We start from the raw sequence: 20,391 nt of genomic DNA, 5'->3' as shown, positions 1-20,391 counted from the left end.
ATAACAGAAAACACAGCGCGATTAGAATCAGCAATTTAATTCGCCTTCCCTTTTGTGGACGCCTGGCGAGCACACCGGCGGAATGCGAGAACCTTTTTCAACCGGTTCAACTTTTAATTGGCGTGGCAACTGACTGACACAGCATTAACGCTCTTATTTGCGCTCACCTCGTCCTGTGACAGCGAGACCTATCAGGTGCTGCCGTCTAGCCCCTCACCGCCCCCCTCACCCCCCCTCGCACACATCCATCTCTGCTCCTGACCTCATTCTGTCATCTGCGCTCTTCCTTCCCCTTTCCATTCGCAGGTCTTTCATAAAATGTCTCCCAGCATTACACATTTAACAATGCATTAAAAATAAGACGCCATCAATCAGTCATCGCGAGGCGGGCGGAGACGCCGACGACTCGTGCAGCACAACAACGTATTAGGGGCCGTCAGGGACTTAATTCAGGATTACCTTTCCTCACACACTACTGAAATGCTCTCAATCGGAAAAAAAAAATCTCAGTAGTGTGTGTGAGAATGTTTCAGTAGTGAATATAAGCGCAAAAATTTCAGTAGTGTGAATTGTATGAGTGTTTTAGCTTCGTATGTGTGGAAAAAAAAACCTGCACCGTGTTGGCGTGATTTTGTTGTGTGTGTGTGTGTGTGAGAGAGAGAGAGGTAACCCTGAATGATGTCCCCGACGGGCCCTTACAATATTCACGTAAGTGTCAGGAAGGTGTGATGAGATTCACGATGATGGCTGCCATGTTAACGTGACGGCCAAAGGAGTGATTAGAGAGCGAGCGGCGTATCATACGCGATTGACACTTGCGCCGATTTGGTATAATGGCTGCGAGTGAGTCACGGGCCTTGCCCAGGGCAAGTGGTGTGAACTCTAGGGTACTCACGCCAAAACACATGTTGCCTTGCACAAAAAAACAGACCAAAAAGAAAAACCGCCATTTGACATTGTTATTGTGCGTGGGGACTGGGAGTTTTTCAAGGTTGCGTTGCTAGCTGGACTAATGTGTGATCGCTAATAACTACAAGAGGCAGGGAAGTTGCTTTTACCATTTCACGTTTATCACTTCTCTATACGGCGGAATAGTGACTTGAGATTTGAATTTGATCCATGACCAAATTGGTATTTAAATGTACTCCCAGACTGATTGTGTTTCAAACATCAATATGCCAATTTACTTTTACTGTCTAACTTTACAGCAAATGCACCAATCTGTTTCTCAAACTTTGAGGCAGACAAGGTAACCAGGTGTGCACCATGCTGCCCATGTTTAACCAATCATTAACAATTAATAAAAACTTGATTATCTTTGCTGCATGAATTCCGTTTGATTCTCATTAATATGATGAATCAAGAAACGAGAATGGATGCGCACCATCTAAATGTGTAATTGAGCCTTCCAAACCGTCCCCCGTCGGTGCCAAATGAAAGCATCTTCTGTTATTGTTTGTGATTAGAGATCCAAAAATATGTTCCAAAAATATGTTTCAAGAGAACAGAGAGAGTACGTCGCGCATTGATGCCCCCACACACGATTTTCCCGCTGCGCCGCAAAAAAGGCGCAACCCTGGTTGCTTTCTACAAAACATGCGGCGACATCAGTGCGACTTTGAGCTTTTGACTCAACAACAATGGCGGGCACAATAGCAACTTCTATTGTTTCGTTTACTCTGATGTCAGTCTGCTCCACCGAACAATGATGGATTGTTTTACAAGCTTATCTGTCAATCACAGATTGGGAAACAGATAGCAAAACACACATCAAACAACAGAGATTTTGTTTTCTGAGAATAAAACATCGACTAATGAGTAAGTATTCCGGTACCCTTTTGTATGACCGCATATTCGTTTTGGAAAGGGGGTAACCCAGGGGTCTTTTTGTGTTTTTTGCTCATTTACATAACTTTGTAACAGCCAAATATTGACAATGTTCAAGTTTCGAAAGGGTTATTGACTGTTGAATTCAGGCCATGGGGTCACACAATCTCAACTGATGGTTGTTTACTAAGATAAATAATTACTGTTGAGTTTTTAATAACAAAATACATAGGAACAGATAACTTCTGATCTTAAGAGAGCCCACTATTTACCTTTGGCTATTGTGAGCCGCTAACTGTATCATTTGCATTAAAAACACTCAATTACCGTATTTTCCGGACTATAAGTCGCATTTTTTTCCCCATAGTTTGGTCGGGAGTGCAACTTATACTCAGGAGCAACTTATGTGTGACATTATTAACACATTATATCATTTCACATTTTCACACTAAACCACATGAGTCAAAGTCAAAATCTGCTTTATTGTCAATTTCTTCACATGCCAAGACACACAAAGAGATCGAAATTACGTTCCCGCTATCCCACGGTGAAAAGACATAGTTCACAATGTACATATAAGTAAACAACACAAGAAAATAAAACAAGAAGGCACAAACAATGAGTAAATAAGAGTGATGAATAAATAATAAATAAAAAAATAACACAATAAATAAGTACAGGACGCTACGCAGAAGGGGGAAGAGAGTTCAGGATCCTAACAGACTGGAGAATGAAGCTGTTGGTGGGCGCTCTAGGCCTGTTTACTATGTGTTTATGTAATGTTAGCATACGGTACCTTCAGCCTGTTGTTGCCTATTCTATTTTTATTTTAAATTGCCTTTCAAGATGACATGTCTGTTCTTTGTGTAGAATTGTATCAGATACATTTCCCCCCAAAATGCGATTTATACTCCGATCTTTATTATGCACTTTATGGCTGGTGCGACTTATACTCCAGAGCGACTTATAGTCTGGAAAATAATGATAAACTAGCCAGTCATATGCATCAATCTCACACATACCGTAGCGGATATTCTCAGCAGGTTACGCTTGGAGCTAACATCAAGATTATTGATACACCACAACAGCAGTCCTTGTGTCATATGCTAAACAATGTCAAGTGGTGTCAAACTTTGCATCTGCTAATGTAAATGCAGACAGATGAGGTCCAAGTGACAGTGACACCATGATGGCGCATGATGACGTCAGCACACCGCCGCAGGGAGGGTGCAGCCGTCTCAAACCCCCTCTGGTAATCTGGAGGCTCCCCTACGGTGCTGCCCAGACTGTGGATTTAATTAAACAGTGTGAAATTAATTAATCAGTGGGGTGTCAGGTAAAAGAACTCATCACTGAAACGGCTCACGCAAAAGCGCGACAAGCATTTCAAGTGTGCTGACAGTTATTAATTTGCGCCACGCGTCGTATGATAGTTTTCCTATAGTAAGATTAAAATGGTTGTTGGTGGAAAAATGATTCTCTATAAAAATCAAAGTGTAAACCTGTGTTTGATCTGTTCTATCAATTAATTAAAAAACGGGGAGTTGTATTTAATAATGTGGTGCAAATGAGATGGAGATGAGATAAAATATTCATTTTGTTATCAGGGGAATCAGCCCGCGGGCTTTTTTGTCTTCACTCCGGTTCAAAATGGTGTCCATATGGCAACGGTGTACAGTATAGTTTTTTCCAAGGAGATTGGTGCGATGCCTCGTGGCGTTAGAGGAGGCCGTCTTGCTGTGACAAAACTGTTGCAGGGATGTGACGTGAGATAATGAGGCTGTTGTAAGCCTTAAGTATGGAGCCAGGCCCCTGGGGCGACCCATCTGAGCGCCCGAGCTTGCTCACTCCTAAAAAAAATAAAAAAAAAAAAAAAAAATGCATTGCCTTCATAAAGTTTATCGCTTTTGCTTTCAAGCGACAAAACCTCTTAACTGCTCTTTTTTCTCCCCTAACTTTTGCAGTTGTGTCGTCTCAAGGCGGCTTGACTTTGAGCTATTTATAGCCTCTTCTATGCACCCCACCGGAGGATCATATGATGTTGGGTTCTGACAACGTATTTGATGGCGAACCTGGGTTGCATTTCCTGCAGCGCCGCCAAGGTCTTTGGAACAGAAATTAATGGGAATGCACAGAGGGAGGTTTGTCACTCTCTTTCATACCGATGATCTTTTGGTGCTCTGTTAATAGTCTATAAAAAAAGTGGTGATTATAGTTTAACTAAAATCCTAAATGAGTCATACCCTGATCACATTTTGAGTTAGTTACAAAAGACAAAAATTAAAATTGCATTGCAAGAAAAAAGTTGAGTTTGAATTTTGAAACTATCTGCGGCCTCCCTCTGTAAAATTTGCATGCTTTTTGTTTTTCATGAGTGGTGTTGCTGGTTGCATCGCACCTTGCTAGCTTAGTTAACGTAGCTATTAATTTGGTTGACAATCGCGTTATGTGTTTGTGGTTCAGTAACAAAAACAAAAAAACAATAAGTGTATTTTGTATGTGGAGCCTCAAAACCTGTTACAAGTTCTCAGGGACTCAATTACTTGGCGTCCAGCGAAGAGTTGCTAACTGTAATACATTTTGCAATGGTCCATTTCAGTCAAGTTGGACCACATTCCTCAGTGCGCGGTGGGCCATAGACTCACTGAAGATTCTAAATTATTCGTAGGTGAGAATGTGAGTATGACTGAGTGTTTGTTTATTTGTCTGCCGCTTGCTCAAGACAACTGGGATAGACATAAACTCACCGGCTATCCTAATAAAAACAAGCGCTTTAGAAAAATGAAATGAAAGCTCATACGTTGGCGGCTGTTCGCCCGAAAACCTCCATCACTTAGTTCGATGAACAGCACGTGTTTTTAAGAAAAGAAAAAAAAAATCCCTCTGTTTGTTCAATTTAGAGCAACAACTCTCTCCACATTTTCTATTTGTGTGCTGCCGATTGCGGCACATGGAGCAAAACAATCCTGCTGTGGCTGCTGCACACAGAGAATTGCTATAATGTTTCATTACACAGGCAGTGTAATCCCACTACTGCTACTCCAACTACCGCTAATGCCACAGTATAATTGGAGAGTGCTTTGTGTTGCTTTGCACGCTGCCAACGTGCTTGATGATTGTTGGCGCGCATACTCGTACCGCGCGACCTCTCGGGCCGTTATTTTTGGAAGGCAACCTTTCTTTCTCTTCGTCTTTGCCCTCAAACAAATATACTACACCGGCAGTTTAGCTGACATTTATTTGGCTGTAAAATACAAGATGAAATGTAATACATGCAAATAACTATCAATCCAAATCTGCATTTTAAATTACGATTTGATTTCAATCATGCTGGACACATTCCCATCTATTTGTATTTTGTGGCACGCAAAGGAATTTGGAACGACAGGAAATTATGTTTCAGAAAATGGGATCTGATTTTGATCTGAGTCAAAACAGTAGACAAATGCAGTGTGCTAAGAATAAGCAATTTTGTTTTCATGTTTTTATTAGAAAAAACTGTCAAAAGTCGAGATACTAGACAGACTAATGTGAACACTTGTTTACGGTAAATTTTGCCATCTAATGGAGGAATATTCAATTCGTCCATCTGTCCATATACGTTGCTGGTATAGACAGAAGAACAAAGTTATATTCAGAATATTTGTTTTGTCATATTTGGTAAAGTTTTAGAAATTGTTCATGGCACACACAAAGATTCAGCAGATGGCTCCTGATTGCCGGTTATTTTTGAACACCCTGTTCTAAGTAACTGTCAGCAATTGTATGTTCGTCATCACGAGGAGGCTCAGTGTTTAGCACGAATTGTGACAGTAGCTGTCATGTTAGTCAGAAGACCTTGTATGATGCGCTCCACGCCACTTTCTCGCAAGGGTAAAACTAAAAAAAAAATATTTTAAAATACTTTGCGGAAACCTACAGTCATGTTACATGAAAAATTGCATGACTTTTATAAAATCCCACTGTTTGTGAGAGCCTGAAGGTGTCTTTGATTTGTGATTGGATGGCAAGCAGAAGAAGGAAGAGAATTGTCTGCAGGTGTCTGCAGGTAAAAAGCTGATAGATGAGACAAATGCTGCTTGGAAGTTTTCTTTATTGACATTACCCGTTCATTTTTACCATTAAGTGGTTATTGATCGACCGTTGCAGTTTAGTGCCTGTCTTTTTGCTGTCACATAAGGGTGTTTGGTAAATTTGCTGATGGCTGACACAGAGATTTAAGGCTGCTGGTCAGCTAGCGTTAGTGGGTAACGTTTGTTGTATCAGAGGATAGACTTGAATATTTTGCTACTGGTTTCAATTTAGGTAAATATTCCCACACAAGCATTGCAGCTAGTTTTCCGTGCAAAGTTAACTCCTGTTGATTTTAGTGAGGCCTCCATACTGTTGGCGATTCTTCGACTTCAAACTGTGAAACGAAGTTGACGTGCCGACTCATATTTTCAACCCTTAATATATATCTTGTCCCAGCGTATACGCCATTCACGAAGTTCAGATGTATAAAGTACCTCAAGGCAACAATTGTATTTCATGGCTGAGCTATATTGCCTTTATTGCTTGAAGATGACATTGACACTTGGTTCCATCATGCCAAAAAGCTTGCATTCTAAATGTAGAGCATGTGAGAAAATTGAAGGTGGGAGGGAGGCAGAGGCTAATAGGAGTCTCAAGTGAGCTCTCCTGCAGATGTTCAAGAAATACAAAGAGCTGCAAATGTCAGACTCATTGGCTGGGCTGCAAGTGGTCACTCAACCATGGGATTAAAAGCATTTAAGCCTTGTATCACCCCCATCTCCTTTTTTTTTATTTCGGACCATTCAGCAGGGAAGGAAATGGAACAATCACTGGTGTTTGGGTGTTTATTGCTGGTGTGTGTGTGTTTGTGTGTGTGTGTTTGCCAGCATCTGTGAATATACCACAGTGCTTTCTTGCAGAAAAAAAAGGAAGCATAATGAGCAAAGCCTAAAAGGGTTTCTGTGTTGTGGTTAAGGTGCAAAATGGTCTGTCACTACTGTTTATTTCATTCATGTCTGGATGTAATGGAAAACATGCAATCAAATGTAGGCCGCCGCGACTAGCAGAGTGCTTCACTTCACACTTCTAATGCCTCCTGGTCAACAGCAGGCATATTTATGGGCAGCTATTGACGTTTTTATACGGACCTCGAGGGAGCGTAGGGGGGCCTTGATTAGAGCGTGCCACAAAATAAATCCCGGACAAGAGGCATTCCGAGTGGCTTTTTAATTCAGTTGTCACAGCGGTGGCGTCCCCCGCCTGCGTTTTCTTGTTTCACAGTGATGAAAACGCAGGTGGAGGGTTGAGCGAATTCCGCCCGCCACCGCCGCAGACTTTTTTTTTCTCTTTTCGCACACTAGTGGAGGTTTGCAGTGTGGCCGCTGGGCACAGTGGGTCAGTGCTCACAAAGCTCTGTTTGTTTCATGGGCCTGCAGGGCTGCCTGGGTAAGCTCGGCTCCAGAGGGATGCACCGTCTCACACGCTGAGCACGCTCTCTGACGCATTCATCTCCTCTCCTCAATAGGGGTTTATACGTCTCCTCTTATGAGACGGAGAAGGGAAAACAAGACTTTCTGCAAACAGGGCCTCGGGATAACATATTCCACTGTTGTTTCTCCCTCTTTTGTTGGAATGCCATCTTTCAGCAGTTGCTTGTGGTGAAATGGTGGGCTTTTTGTGTGTTGTTGTTGGTTTTGTTCTGTCTTTCTTTGTGCTTTTCATCTTCTTTGTCTTGCGCAGACACACGCTTTTGTCTCGTGCAGCTGTATCAACATATTCCGAGAAGGTGGGCGATAGTTCTCAAATGAAGAAATAGCTGACAGCAAAACGCACCAAAGCTCAGTTGAATTGAACTGAATTGTATGCATCGGGAGAACATGCAAATTTTACGTAGCTGAGATTGGCTTCTGATGCTAGCAGCTAGGTAGCCACCACCTGTCAACTTTTTACCAGAATTCGGTATGATTTGTTTTTTTCTTTTTTATATAAATTCAGCTTAAAACTATCTTGTTGCTTTCATAGAATACTTTAAATTATCCAAGGTGTATTCTCACCCAAAATCAACTGCGATGGAAAATTAATGAGCACAGCAGTATAGAAAATGAATTTCTGGATCCCCCAGTCACCCTGAAATGTTTCATCCGTTTGCGCTGTTTGACAAGAATGAGCCGTAAGGATGTCGACGAGCTCCTTGCCCGAGTTGCTAGCTGATCAAAATGTTTTGTATCTTTTGGACTGCGGTACCACCATCTTGTTGGACACTACAATGGAGCACTCCTAAAATCCGGCATATTTTCAACTCCTTGAACACCTTGAGAATGATACCCTCACATCACTCAAGTCCGAACGACACTGTTGTTGTGGGCGACGGCAATCTGCAGTCCACACATAAGTCAATGATTGAAGGGAGAGATGTGACACGCAGCGGGATGATTTAGTTTAATGACCATGGCGCTGACAGTGCTGTGATGGAAATTGGACTCCCCCCTGCAAATTTACATCACTGGAGGCTACTTCGGGGGGCTCTTTTGGCGGCTGCCATGCAGAGCGCGAGCCGTCAGGAGGTCCTGGATATGTCACGCTTGTCACCTTCCTTTAAGTGCATGTGCAGACGTGGGAGAAGGATTAATATTATATAGCCTACGGAAGCACACAGGACGCCTTATCAGCGGAGCAGATGTGATAAGCACCTCTACCCCCATGAAAACCCGCACAAATCTCCCGCAGAAGAGACAAGCATCTCTTTGTGTCGTTTCCTCACACTGCTGAGTTTCAATGCGGTTGTACGTGTTGGCAGATATGATGCAATTTCACATCTGTTGTAGTTTGATGTGCCTGGATCACACTGTGTGAAATCATCCTGATCGCAACACGGCTCCTCTCAATTATTTAGAGAGGTGGCATATGGCTTTGGAGATAGTAATCAGATTTCTTTTGATTTTTTATCCTTGTTCCTTTTTTTTTCGTCACAGCTATTCAGAGTAGCCCAAAAGCTCAAATAACAGCGGTGAAATAAAAGGCTGCGATCACATTATCGGGCCGCTCAGCTTCCGTACCCTCTTTCTCCTTTCACCAGGGTGAAGCAAAGAAAAAGGTTTAATCAAAATGTCACTTTTATAGAAATATTTTCCATCATCGCTACGACACTCATCTCACATTAGTTCACATCAATACAGATGTCAGCATGGGCAAATTGCATTGCCTTCAAACACATTGGGAGCTGTGAATGGAAGATGCGGCAGACCTCGCTGTCACTTCAGTTTTATCAGAGAAGTACGGAGTGGAACCATGGAAACAACATGTGACACATAAAAACACATGAAGGCCAGCCAATACTTAACCGACAATTTATTGCAAATGCTGCACTCGCAAAAGCGACACGATGTCAGAGGGATACCTTTTAGCGTGCTGCAATACACATTAAGGCGCCACAATACTTACATATGCTTGCTAATTGTAGACACTGTGTTTGTTAGTGTGAAAGAAAAAAGAACTACTGCTTTTAAAATTGATATTACCAATACTTGTGTTTACCACTGATGAATGCTGAGAGACACTACCGCTAAGCTAAAATGCTAAAGAATAAATAAATGAGGCTAGTTTGTGTATCATGGCGTATCGCAGCCAAGCTCAATAAAAGTTGCTACATGTAGGCAGAAATCACTTTTAAAATTCATTTGAAAAGTCTTATGTTATGACATCACTGTAATGTGGACATTTGGTTAATGCAATGATCTGATGATGCTTTGGCATCTGTGCTTTTTCGTTTCCATTATTTGCTGAAAATGTTACTGAGCTGAACAAAAAGGCTTCTGTGATTCAATTATTTCATAGGTTTAGCCGAGATATTTATTGGCCCATATCAGCGCTAGTGATCAAAAAAGACATGCTTGTAAAAATGTCTTAATGCACTTTTATACGAGATTCTTTCTCCGCATTCACACAGTCATGTTATGCTTCCGAGTTAACGTGCTATCATTCTTGAAATGTCCCGCTTGCGAGTAGTTCTCTGCTAGTCTAACTTAAAAAGAAAGTGTAGCGGCACACAAGCAGAAAGTTGAGAGACCTTTAGGGTCTTGGGTGCATCGCTTACACGAGGCCCAAGATGCGTGCCACCCACCAGCGACACGGCATAATGACTCTGCAAGCTACCTGGCATCCTCTGTAGTTGTACGGCCAGGGCCAGTGGCCGCGCAGAGGCTCGCATATTCTCTGACAGTGCGTGTAACTGCGCTGGCATTCGGCGCAGCAGATCCCCTGGTGGTCCAGCATGGAGTCAAAGGTCATGGCGCCTCCCTCGTCGGCGCCAGCGACGGTCCCTGTGCCTCCGCCGCGCTGCAAGTTTTTCAAGCAGTGTTACTTTTGATGAGTGATCTTTTTTAAAATTCATGCTCATTTGCAATTTAGATGGTCTGAATATAGGAAAAAAAAAGTCCAAAGCTCTCATCCGGCCAAACATGTGACTGGGGTTCTCTTAGGCAATATGAATTTTTATAAGCAATGGGAGTTTTTGCATCACTTTTATAAGTTCAACAACTTGTGGTGGCAGCTGTTACCCTGGTGACCTGCAGTTTGGGCCGCTACCCACTCACTGTGACATACTAAACACTTATTTGTGAACACTCTTTCAAACTTTGTCCTTTTAGAGAAGGGAAACATCTCAAACATGCTGGATAGTGGCTCATGAGGTCCGGACCTTGACACTTGTGATCGATAGTATCTGTTTGACCATCATTGTGTCCCATCCATCCATCCATCCATCCATCCATCCATCCATCCATCCATCCATCCATCCATCCATCCATCCATCCATCCATCCATCCATCCATCCATCCATCCATCCATCCATCCATCCATCCATCCATCCATCCATCCATCCATCCATCCATCCATCCATCCATCCATCCATCCATCCATCCATCCAATTTCATTTTTCTGTTATGGGAACTCGACTGTTTCTTTTCCAACATTCATCGTAACAGGGCCAGACGAATGCAAAGCAGTCGTGTGTGAAATTGTTGACAAAACAGCAAAGTTTCAATGGTTGTTGTTGCTTTCAAGGGTTTCTGCAGAGCTCCGTAAACGCCTCTTGACGGCTCATATAAAATTCAGCAGCTTTGAAGCCTGGTTTCGAGTACAACGCACTCTACTCACATGATAGGGATTCTCTGGGTTGAATCCCGATCCCACATCTGACTGAAGCTCCTCCTCCCCTCCATCTTTTCCCAACCTGGAGGAGTCCTCCTTTGCCGTCACCTCCAACACCTCCACACGGGACTGCCGCTTGGCCCGTTGTGAGTCCCTCCTCCTTCTCTTCCCCCTTACCCCATCTGTCAGGGCAGCCACAAGAGGCGAGAGTATTGGGTCAGCGTTCGCAAAGATGCCCACCGTGCCCTCCCAAGTGCAATCCTACATGGGCCCCAACCTCCTCAGACGTGGTGAATTATTCAATTAGCAGCAGTGATATGAAGTGGCCTTGCATATTTTATGACTATCCTTCTTTTTTTTCCTACACAATACATCCACCTTTGTCGTTGTGTGTTCACATGTGTTTCACTCACTTCTCTAACTGGCACAAGTGTGTCGACAAACCGTAGGCAGCTTTCAATAGCGAACCGTCAACTACTCAGGTCAGGCAAAACGACAGTTCAGACAAAATAAATTCAAATACATTATAATTATTTCTGGTTGACATTAGCTAGAGGTGATCAGGAATAGGAGGTGAAAATGACTACTAAAACATTCTATAAGGATTAAAGAAGGGAATGACGAGCCAGATTTAATTACATTGGCCCCGAGATGTTCCGCTGAAATGTGTCCTATTTTGGTGGAAAAGATGAAAAGTTATTTTGTTGTAGACTTGATTTCTCAACAGTAAAGACTCTGCCAGTCTGTTTGCCCGGTGAGCTCCATTCTTGATTTTATTTGCTAGGTTGTTACCTCCTATTTTTTGTTTGATTGGCTTGACTCAGCGGGTATTAAACGACTTGATGAAAGGAATTTAAATTGAATCTTGAGTAATTGTTCTTCTGCATCAATTGATTTTGGTCAAGTATTGAGTGACTATATAGATTTCTGTGTTAGCTTCTTACACGATCCAACAAATATCACAAACTGGAGTGTGGTCTAACCTCAATGCCAAATAAAATGACGATCTAGTAGGGCACTTCCCTCACACGGGCTTCCACTGGGATGAACTATGAAAGACTTTTGAAATAGACCAAAGCTGGCCAATATCAACTCAGTTCTTCCCCAGACTTTGGAATGCTGTGAGTCACTTTATGAAAAGTAAACCTTTGGGGATAAGTGGTTGGAGCCAGTAAATAGGTAGCTCTCCACACAGAGCCAGAATCTTGGGGCTCAAGAAAGCGATGTCCTTGAGCGGCTGCTCGGAAGAAACCCAGATGAGGAACTCTTCATCAAACCTCACAGGCATGTCTTCATCAGTCTGCCAGGAGAAGCAGAAGAACTCAGAAAAAGTGGAAATTGTGACATTCAAAAGAGGCCAGTGTGCACATACCGGGTCAGACATCAGTGAGCCTTTGTTGTGAGCTCCCAGGCGAGGTAGGTTGCCTTTGATTTGGGATTTTATATAACACTTGTCTCCCCCGAAGAATCGGATTGCAGTTATTCCCTGCGCCAAATCACAGAGATGCCATGTTTACACTCACAGCTCTGCGAAAACACACAGACTGAACGTCGGCTCGACCTTTTTAGCGACGGGGGCAAAGTCACTCACGCTTTGAAAGTCCCGGATCTCCACGGCTTCCTCGTCTCCGCTGCCCGTTTTGAACATTTCCACGTTGTCGTCGGAATCGATTTCCACGGAGCCCTCCCTCACCTCCCCGTTGATGTTCATGCTGTAATGAGCGCTGTACACCTGCAAGCGTTCAACGCGGGACGTTAAATGAGTCGTTAGTGGAGTGGGAAGCGCTGGAAGTGCAAAGGGGCTCGGGGAAACAAGTGCAATGCTGCTTTTGCTTTCCTCGTGTTGGCTCGCATTCGAGACGTCCTGTGTGCGTTGTGCTCAGCAGGAGCCGAGCCAGGGGGCGCTGTGAAGGGGGTGGCAAGTGGGGCGATGGGTAGCCTGCTGATCTTTGCTTTACAGGTGAGCTCATTACGATGCGAGTCAACATAGAAATACGCGGTGGGCTCACAAGCATTTGATGTGCTTTGACAAACATATTTCAAAATGCACGTTTTACATTTGCATTAAGGTGATTGACAGGCGGTCCTCATTATTTTTTTTTCTTTATACAACAACGTCGCATTGAGCGAAATTCGATTGTTTTACATTGTTTTACTGGGACGCGCACTTCTCTACTAAAACAGCTTCAGATGACTACAAAAGTGTTGTAGTGTCTTTCTAGCACCACCTGTCACTATGGAAATTCATCTATCTGTGAATTACCCAATTAATTTGGAACGTAGAATTTGGGCAAAGTTTGAGTTTCGGAACTTGGCTAAACTGGCTGCTTTAAACCAAAATGCCCGACCTCTCATTCATTTTCGGACTACTTGAAATGATCTATGTTTGATCTAGTTTTGATTTTGATCTATGTGTGATTTAGTTTTAAACACAAGGATTCTAAAAGTGCCTGCGCACTGTCTGGATCCCCCAAAAGCCTTTTATTAACTCATGTCATCATACCTTGCAACTTGCATCAATGCAGTGGTTGCCACCACTTGAGGCAAGTCAAGAACTTGCACCCCCTAACAAAAGGACCTGCAGCATGAGTCTCGTCTCATTTTCCCAGCTTTTTGTGACACTGTATTTCATCTTGTTTTTAGCATAGTTGAAGTGAGTCAAAACCTATTTGGCCTGTGAATTGCTTTATCCATTCACATACTTACATAACGCCAATGGCATCTCAGATGGAAAAATATGCGGCATTGGATTCTGCCATGACTCTTGACCAAATACTCTAAGCGATGGCAAGTGTGAAACTATCTTATTTTTTAAGAAAAATATTTCTTATTTCTCCTAAAAAATAGAGTTGAATTAAAAAAATAGTGGTGGAATTTAGTTTCGTTTTATTTTGTCAAATAAATATTTAATTTGTAATATTTTCCCTTAAAATGGCCTTGAGCAATATCTGAATTTGCATGTCCTCATTTTATATTTTTGCCTAGTTGACAATCATGCTTTAATTTAAAAAATCAGGTTACTGTGTAGTTCGTAATCACGGGATGCCTACTTATTTTTACTCAAATTATTACTTACTACTTGAATACAATTTGTAGCTACGGATAGGCTATGGTTGGACGTTTTCTGCTTTCGGCATATTTTAAAGCTTTATTTTGATTGAACCAAGGCATCTCTCACATTCCAATTGTCCAAAACGAGGTTACGCCAATTAATTGCTTTCTTATTTTCTATTTAATCACTTTGCCTGTCACTGTACATGGTTGGCATAGAATATTTATGAATAAGTAATTTGTGAACCGATTTGGTGAAACTGGAAATAAGCGATGCCTTCAAAGCACCTTCCATGATGAGTCGTTGAGTTTGGGGTCTTTGCTGAGATTTGTCATTATTAAAATCATATAGCGGACACTTACATTCCTTTCGTTTTCCTTCCTCAGAAGGAGAGCGGCCATGGAGGCGCAGAGCATCAACACGGCACCAACGGAAAGAGCCACAGCGCCATATCTCAGCAGCCCAGCGGTCCCCGAGGGAGTTTTGACCTTTGCGGATTTCAAAAGACCCAAGTAAGACGCATCAGTCAGAGCCTTACATCTGCGGTGTAATATAAATTGAAAGGCTACACTTTGTCTTACCCGATGCACGAAAGGCTCAAAAGCACAACTTGGTTGAGTTTTTGGGTGTCCTTCCATTGTCGCCCTGCCTCTCGTCTTCCCTGAAAACTCTCCCACTGAGACTCCCGTTGTGGCCCGAGGTTCATTTTCACAGGTCAGTGTGAATGACGTGCAGAGGAATTTTTTCCCTCTTGATGTTACCTGTGGGCGTGTCGTGCAGTAGTGCCAAACTAAAAGCACTTTTATTTTTATTTTAAAAGTCTGAACTGAGTGATAAGTGTCATCAACTGCAGAGGCGGAAAGCTTGTTTCAGTTTGTGTGCTCCAGTGTGATTAATGCTGCCTTTATCCTCTTAATAGTTTAATGAGCTCTGTGATCCGCAGCACTGCGTCGTAGCGTCAGCACGCACAATCAAACACGAGCGCCGGGCTTAATTCATTAAGGTTGCGCTTGGAAAGCCAACTCGGCGGTCGGGGCCAGTCACATGATCTCACTCACGCTACAAATGGAAAAGAACGAGATGGGGGGGAACAAACAGGGTAAGAGAGTCAAATATGCAGTGCTGCTGTTGCTTGGAAACAGATTGAACCTCATTTTCTGGATAATTGGTATGCTGGAAGGCAATCAGAAAGGTGATGGAGTTATTTGACCTTTGGAAAAAAAAAATGCAATTGTGAAGCGCATTTGATCAACAACGCAGTATTTGCATGCAAATTGAAGGCAGCACACGGAATGACTACGACACTGTCTTATGCACGTTATCAGTTTAGCACAAGACCACATTTAGGAGCCAGATGAGGTTATTTAGCCAATTCTCACATTCATTTTATGAGCTTTCATGCAAAAAGTAATGAACTGTAATGGTTGGGAAATGAGCATATTGAAAATAAATAAATGAATGAATAATGACAAGAATAACACATTACGGCATTTGTCATTATTCATCACTTGAGAATTTAGTTGGACTTGGGCAAAAACTATGTGCTCAGATGAACTATTTAATTTTCTTCAGTTTTTAATCTGCATTAAAGTTTTGGCAAATTATAGCAGTTTTGCAGTGAATTATATTTTGGGGAGCTCTATTGATTGTGAAATTAGCATATTTTAAGTGTTTGGGTTTCTATTGTTACACAATGTCAAAATGAAATGAATAAATTTATAAACACACATCTTTTAGGAGTTTGGGAAAGTTTTTAGTCATTTCAGTCGACATTTTGGGCAAAGCAGGTCTGAATATTGATGAGATTATTCAGATGAATCTATTTTCAAGATCATTTGGTTGCATTTTGTATAGAAAGTGTGATGATTGGATTTTAAGGGGTTGGGTTTTTTTCGTCAGTGAATAGTTTCATATGGATATAAAAATGTTTACATCCATGGCAATCTATCATTTTTTGTCATTTACATTCATGAAAATAAATTAGTGAGTGAATCGATTAATAAATACATAATGCCCATATTTTCAGATGAGCAGTTAGTAGGATTTTGTACAAAATGTAGTATTACTTATTTGAATCCTATATAGCATTACAGCATTTATGTGAAATCTTATGAGTTGTCAATAAAAGAGATTTTGGACCAGTGAGAATCTATGGCAATAATAACAGAAGAAATACATATTTTCAATTTAAACGTGATTACTTTTACCAAAGTGGGGTGGCCATTTTGGAGCCTTTTTGACCAAATTAAATTATCAGCTATATATATATATATTTTTTAAGTATTGATCATATCGTGCAATTCCAGAAAAGATGCCGGTATTGACTTGTAACACAAACATTCAGTTTTCATTTTTTTATTTGTGCAACAACGTGACCAAGAAAAAAAAGAAAACACCACTAACAATGTTCATATTGATTGTTTTTCACAGCAGAAGAGCCCCTTGATGCCCCATGTCCCCTTTTAAATAACACATGCTCTTGAAAAGTCATAATAAAAGTCCTTATCATTTACACTGAAGCCTTATGAAAAATATATTATTAATGTACAAAATTTTGCATATTCCACATGATCTTACACGTTAAGATAGGCCAACAGACAAATGACATACAACCAATCACAACACACAGTCGAGTCAGTTACAATGTAGTGTACAATGGAATGTTTTTAAGAGTTTGTGTACTCTGGAATGGAGATCTCGTCAGTTTCCTGTATTCTGGCAGGTGTGGGCGGGCCGACGAGAATATAATCAAACTCCTGGTGTTGAACCTTTTCGTACACGCTTTGCAGGCCGTTGCCTTTGGGCACGTGCGATGGATAGTAGTGTTCCCTCCTGGTGTCCCGAGGAAGCGAAGCCGTCTTGGAGAAAGTTGTCAGGTTGGACCCGGAAGCCACGCTGGTATTGGGCCTGGTGGCCGACGGGCTCCAGCATCTGTCCGAGTGGCCCAGCACTTTGCACTCGCTCGTGCACGCCCACAGAGCTGCGGAGGAGAACGACATTCATTGTTTGACCTCCATGCGAGATAATTGCCACGACGCCGTGATGCTCACCGTTTGTGGGGGGCGAGTCTTTTTTGTGCACATCCCCGCTTATGTCGGAATCGCTGTCGTTAAAGTCGCTGTCCCCTTTGCCGCTGTCCTTGCCGCTGATGTGAGGGTCCCTCGCTGAGATTGTTGTGAACGAATTACCCTTCCATATTGTTATTGGTCTGACGGCTTCCTTGCCGTAGCCGGGCAGAGTGGAATAGCCCTGAAAGTCACAGAAGAGAGGAAATGAGCCGAGGTAAAAGGCAAGACACACTTTCATTATGTCCACAATCCAATGATTCTACCAGTGTTGACCTCTACGCTGTTGAGGTGGTCTATCTCGGCTGGGTGCGCCTTTGACTGGTCCCCAGCCAATCACAATCGCACATGGAGGCAGACACTCAAATTAGCAGTGATCCATGAATGCATTTTCTACACAGCTTTTCCCGTTCAGGGTCGAGCAGAGTAGGCACAACGCTTCACCCCAGGCGAAAAGCGGCCTCCACCCTTGACTGGTCACCAGTCAGCCACAGGGCTCGTATAGCAACCGACACGCATTCAAACCATTAGAGTGGTAACACTCCCTCCCTGCACTGAAGTTATCCAAATGTGCCAATAGACTATTCGCATCTTATGACTGACTTACCTTTAATTTGCCCTCCACGACCCTGTTGTTGGGCTCAAAGACGCCCGCCGCCTGGTGCCCGTCCTCGCAGGTCATCTCGGCCACATTGCTGGCGGCCACGGGCGGCTGCTCGGGGAAGGTGTGCGGCTCAAAGGCTGTGCCCATGTGACCGACGATCAGCTTGTCCACGCGTCCGCTCTCCACACTCTCGGCCTTTTTGGGCGCCTCCTCCCTGTCATCGTAGCCCTCCCTCGTCTCTTTCCTGCGGCGGCTGCAAATGCTTGTGATGAGAATGATAGCCAGCAGGAGGAGGGAGCAGCTCCCCGCCAGGATGATAATGACGGCCACGGACGTGTCCCACTCAAATAGATACTCGTCGCCGTCCTGAGCGGATGAGGGCACGCTGGGGACTGTGCCCTCGATGAAATTGAAGTGTATGATCGCACTGGAGGTCAGAGAAGGAGAGCCGTTGTCGCTGACTGACACCACCACTTTGACATTGTCCGTGAGGTCGTACGTCAACTGTCGGCTCACGTGCACCTTCCCTGTGTCTTTGTCTACTGAGAAACCCAGCAGCCCCCCTTCTGTGATTTTGTAGGACAGCTGCGCGTTCAGGCCCTCGTCTGCGTCCGTGGCCTTTATCTGCGTAACCACGTAACCCGCAGGGGCGTCTTTAGGCAGAAAGACATCCGCAGAGCCTTTGTAAAGAGGCGGTTCGATAATAGAAGGCTCGTTGTCGTTCTGATCGACTATTTTCAAACGGATGACGGCCGTGCTCTGCAGCTGCGGGGAGCCGCCGTCGCTGGCTTGGACGTGCACGTCCAACTGCCTCATGACCTCGTAGTTGAAACTTCGCAGGGCGTAGATGGACCCTGACACCGAATTGAGCGAGACAAAGGTGTTCACGGGGGACCCCATAATCAGACTGTCCACGAGTCTGTAGGTAATTTTGCCGTTGTAGGCCAAATCGGCATCTGTGGCCTCCACGGTGGCGAGGTAGGCTCCGGGGGCGTTGTTCTCCGCCACCGACACCTCGTACACGGGCTTGGTGAAGTGGGGCGCATTGTCGTTCTCGTCGCTGATTCGGATGGTGTACTGGGTGATCTTTCTGAGAGGGGGTGACCCGAAATCCTCGGCCATGACTGTGAGGTTGTACTCGCTGATCCTTTCGCGGTCTAAGGGGGCAGCTGTCACTATCATGTAGCTGTCCTCATAGGCTTGCCGTAGTTTGAAGTGGTCGTGACCGTAGAGGGTGCAGTGGACTTGGCTGTTGACCCCAGAGTCCCGGTCCGAGGTTGTGACCAAGGCCACCAGGCTGTCCTTTTCCGCTGCCTCACTTATGTGTGCTGTGCCCGTGGTGATAGAGGTCATGGGGGTGATGCTGATGCCTGGTGCGTTGTCATTGACGTCGCTCACGTGAATGACGATTTTGCAAACCGAGGGCGTCGGGTTGGGGCCCAGGTCGGTGGCTTGCACGTCCAGCTCGTACGTACGCTTGTCCTCAAAGTCCACCGGGCTCCTGAGGGTCAGGCGGCCCGATTTGCTATCCACGTGGAAGAGATCCCGGATCTCGTGCGAAACCTGCTTTCCGAAACCGTAGACAACCTCGCCATTCGGACCTTCGTCAGGGTCTACCGCGTTCAGGTCCAGGATCACGCTGCCGACCGGTGCGTCCTCTGGCAAACTCACCGAGAAACTATTTTGATCAAAAACTGGACTGTTGTCGTTAAAGTCCGTCACTCGGACGGTTACCTTGGTCGAACCGGACCTGGATGGGTTCCCGCCGTCTGTGGCCGTCAGATCCAAAGGGAGCGATGCCTGTTTCTCCCTGTCAAGCTCCTTCATTAATACCAATTCTGCATATTTAACCCCATCTGCTCTCAGGAGCACATCAATAGTGAAGTGACTGTTGACAGAAATCTGATAGCTTTGGATGTAGTTGGAGCCCACGTCCGCGTCCACGGCCGGGTCCAAAGGAATATGAGAGCCCACGGCTGCGTTTTCAGAAATCTCCACCACAGACTCGGCGCTGGGAAACTCCGGAGAGTTGTCATTGATGTCTTTTACCTCCACCTCGACGTGGATCAATCTGTAGCGCTCTTTGGAAAAATTCACCACATCAAAAGTGACGAGACACTGTGGATTGTGTCGGCACATTCTTTCCCGGTCCATCCGTTCCCCGACGCTCAGTTGCCCGTCGCTCTCCCTCACCCGGATGAACGAGTCATTAAACTGCCTCATCATTCGAAAATTGGTCCTGGAGGAGTGGGGCGGGTTCAAGGACATGTCCTTGGCCAGGTTTCCGATCACGGTGCCCGCCGCCTCCTCCTCATTGCACTGGTAGCGGATCGTATTCCCCTCGGTTCGAGCCAGAGAGGCGCAGAAAAACGGATGAAAGGAGAGCACAAATATCCACCAGTAGTAATGAGTAGACCTAATAAATTGCATGTTGATAGTATCCACCGGGACAGCAGAGTGAGAAATCCGTTCAGCTCTGGAGCGAACTCGCCGCGCACCGACACTGAGAGCTGCGAGCGGGCTGCGGGGAGAAAGTTACTTTGCGCCTTTACGCACACGCAGCAGCCAGTCACGGACACGCGTGTCGACGCGTCCCCGACACCTCCAGATTCTGCACTGGCGGGGTTTCGAGCGCACGTCGCGCTAATAAGACCAAGTGTGGCCAATCCGCGTCTTTAGAA

At 44.3% G+C, this 20,391-nt stretch overlaps 2 protein-coding genes across 2 annotated transcripts; both read right to left on the bottom strand.

Annotated features, from left to right (window-relative positions):
* Nucleotides 1–9,174: 9,174 nt before the first annotated feature.
* On the bottom strand, nucleotides 9,175–14,699 carry cnmd (chondromodulin). Its single transcript, XM_049728041.2, has 7 exons — nucleotides 14,623–14,699; nucleotides 14,404–14,529; nucleotides 12,581–12,721; nucleotides 12,362–12,475; nucleotides 12,136–12,289; nucleotides 10,996–11,171; nucleotides 9,175–10,176 (listed from the first exon to the last, which is right to left on the bottom strand). Exons 1-7 carry the CDS (start codon nucleotides 14,677–14,679, stop codon nucleotides 9,931–9,933), a joined length of 1,014 nt encoding a protein of 337 aa, XP_049583998.1. The 5' UTR covers nucleotides 14,680–14,699; the 3' UTR covers nucleotides 9,175–9,930.
* A 1,681-nt stretch (nucleotides 14,700–16,380) lies between these two features.
* Nucleotides 16,381–20,339, bottom strand: si:ch211-199f5.1 (protocadherin-8). The gene is made up of 3 exons (XM_049728003.2): nucleotides 17,714–20,339; nucleotides 17,092–17,290; nucleotides 16,381–17,021 (listed from the first exon to the last, which is right to left on the bottom strand). The coding sequence occupies exons 1-3, from the start codon at nucleotides 20,138–20,140 to the stop codon at nucleotides 16,708–16,710; spliced, it is 2,940 nt and encodes a 979-aa protein (XP_049583960.1). The 5' UTR covers nucleotides 20,141–20,339; the 3' UTR covers nucleotides 16,381–16,707.
* Nucleotides 20,340–20,391: the final 52 nt, after the last annotated feature.

Source organism: Syngnathus scovelli, chromosome 8 (genome assembly GCF_024217435.2).
Source record: "Syngnathus scovelli strain Florida chromosome 8, RoL_Ssco_1.2, whole genome shotgun sequence".
In the NCBI taxonomy this organism is placed as follows: Eukaryota; Metazoa; Chordata; class Actinopteri; order Syngnathiformes; family Syngnathidae; genus Syngnathus; species Syngnathus scovelli.
Note: the sequence above shows the minus strand (reverse complement) of the source record. Positions and strands in the feature narration are given on the sequence as shown.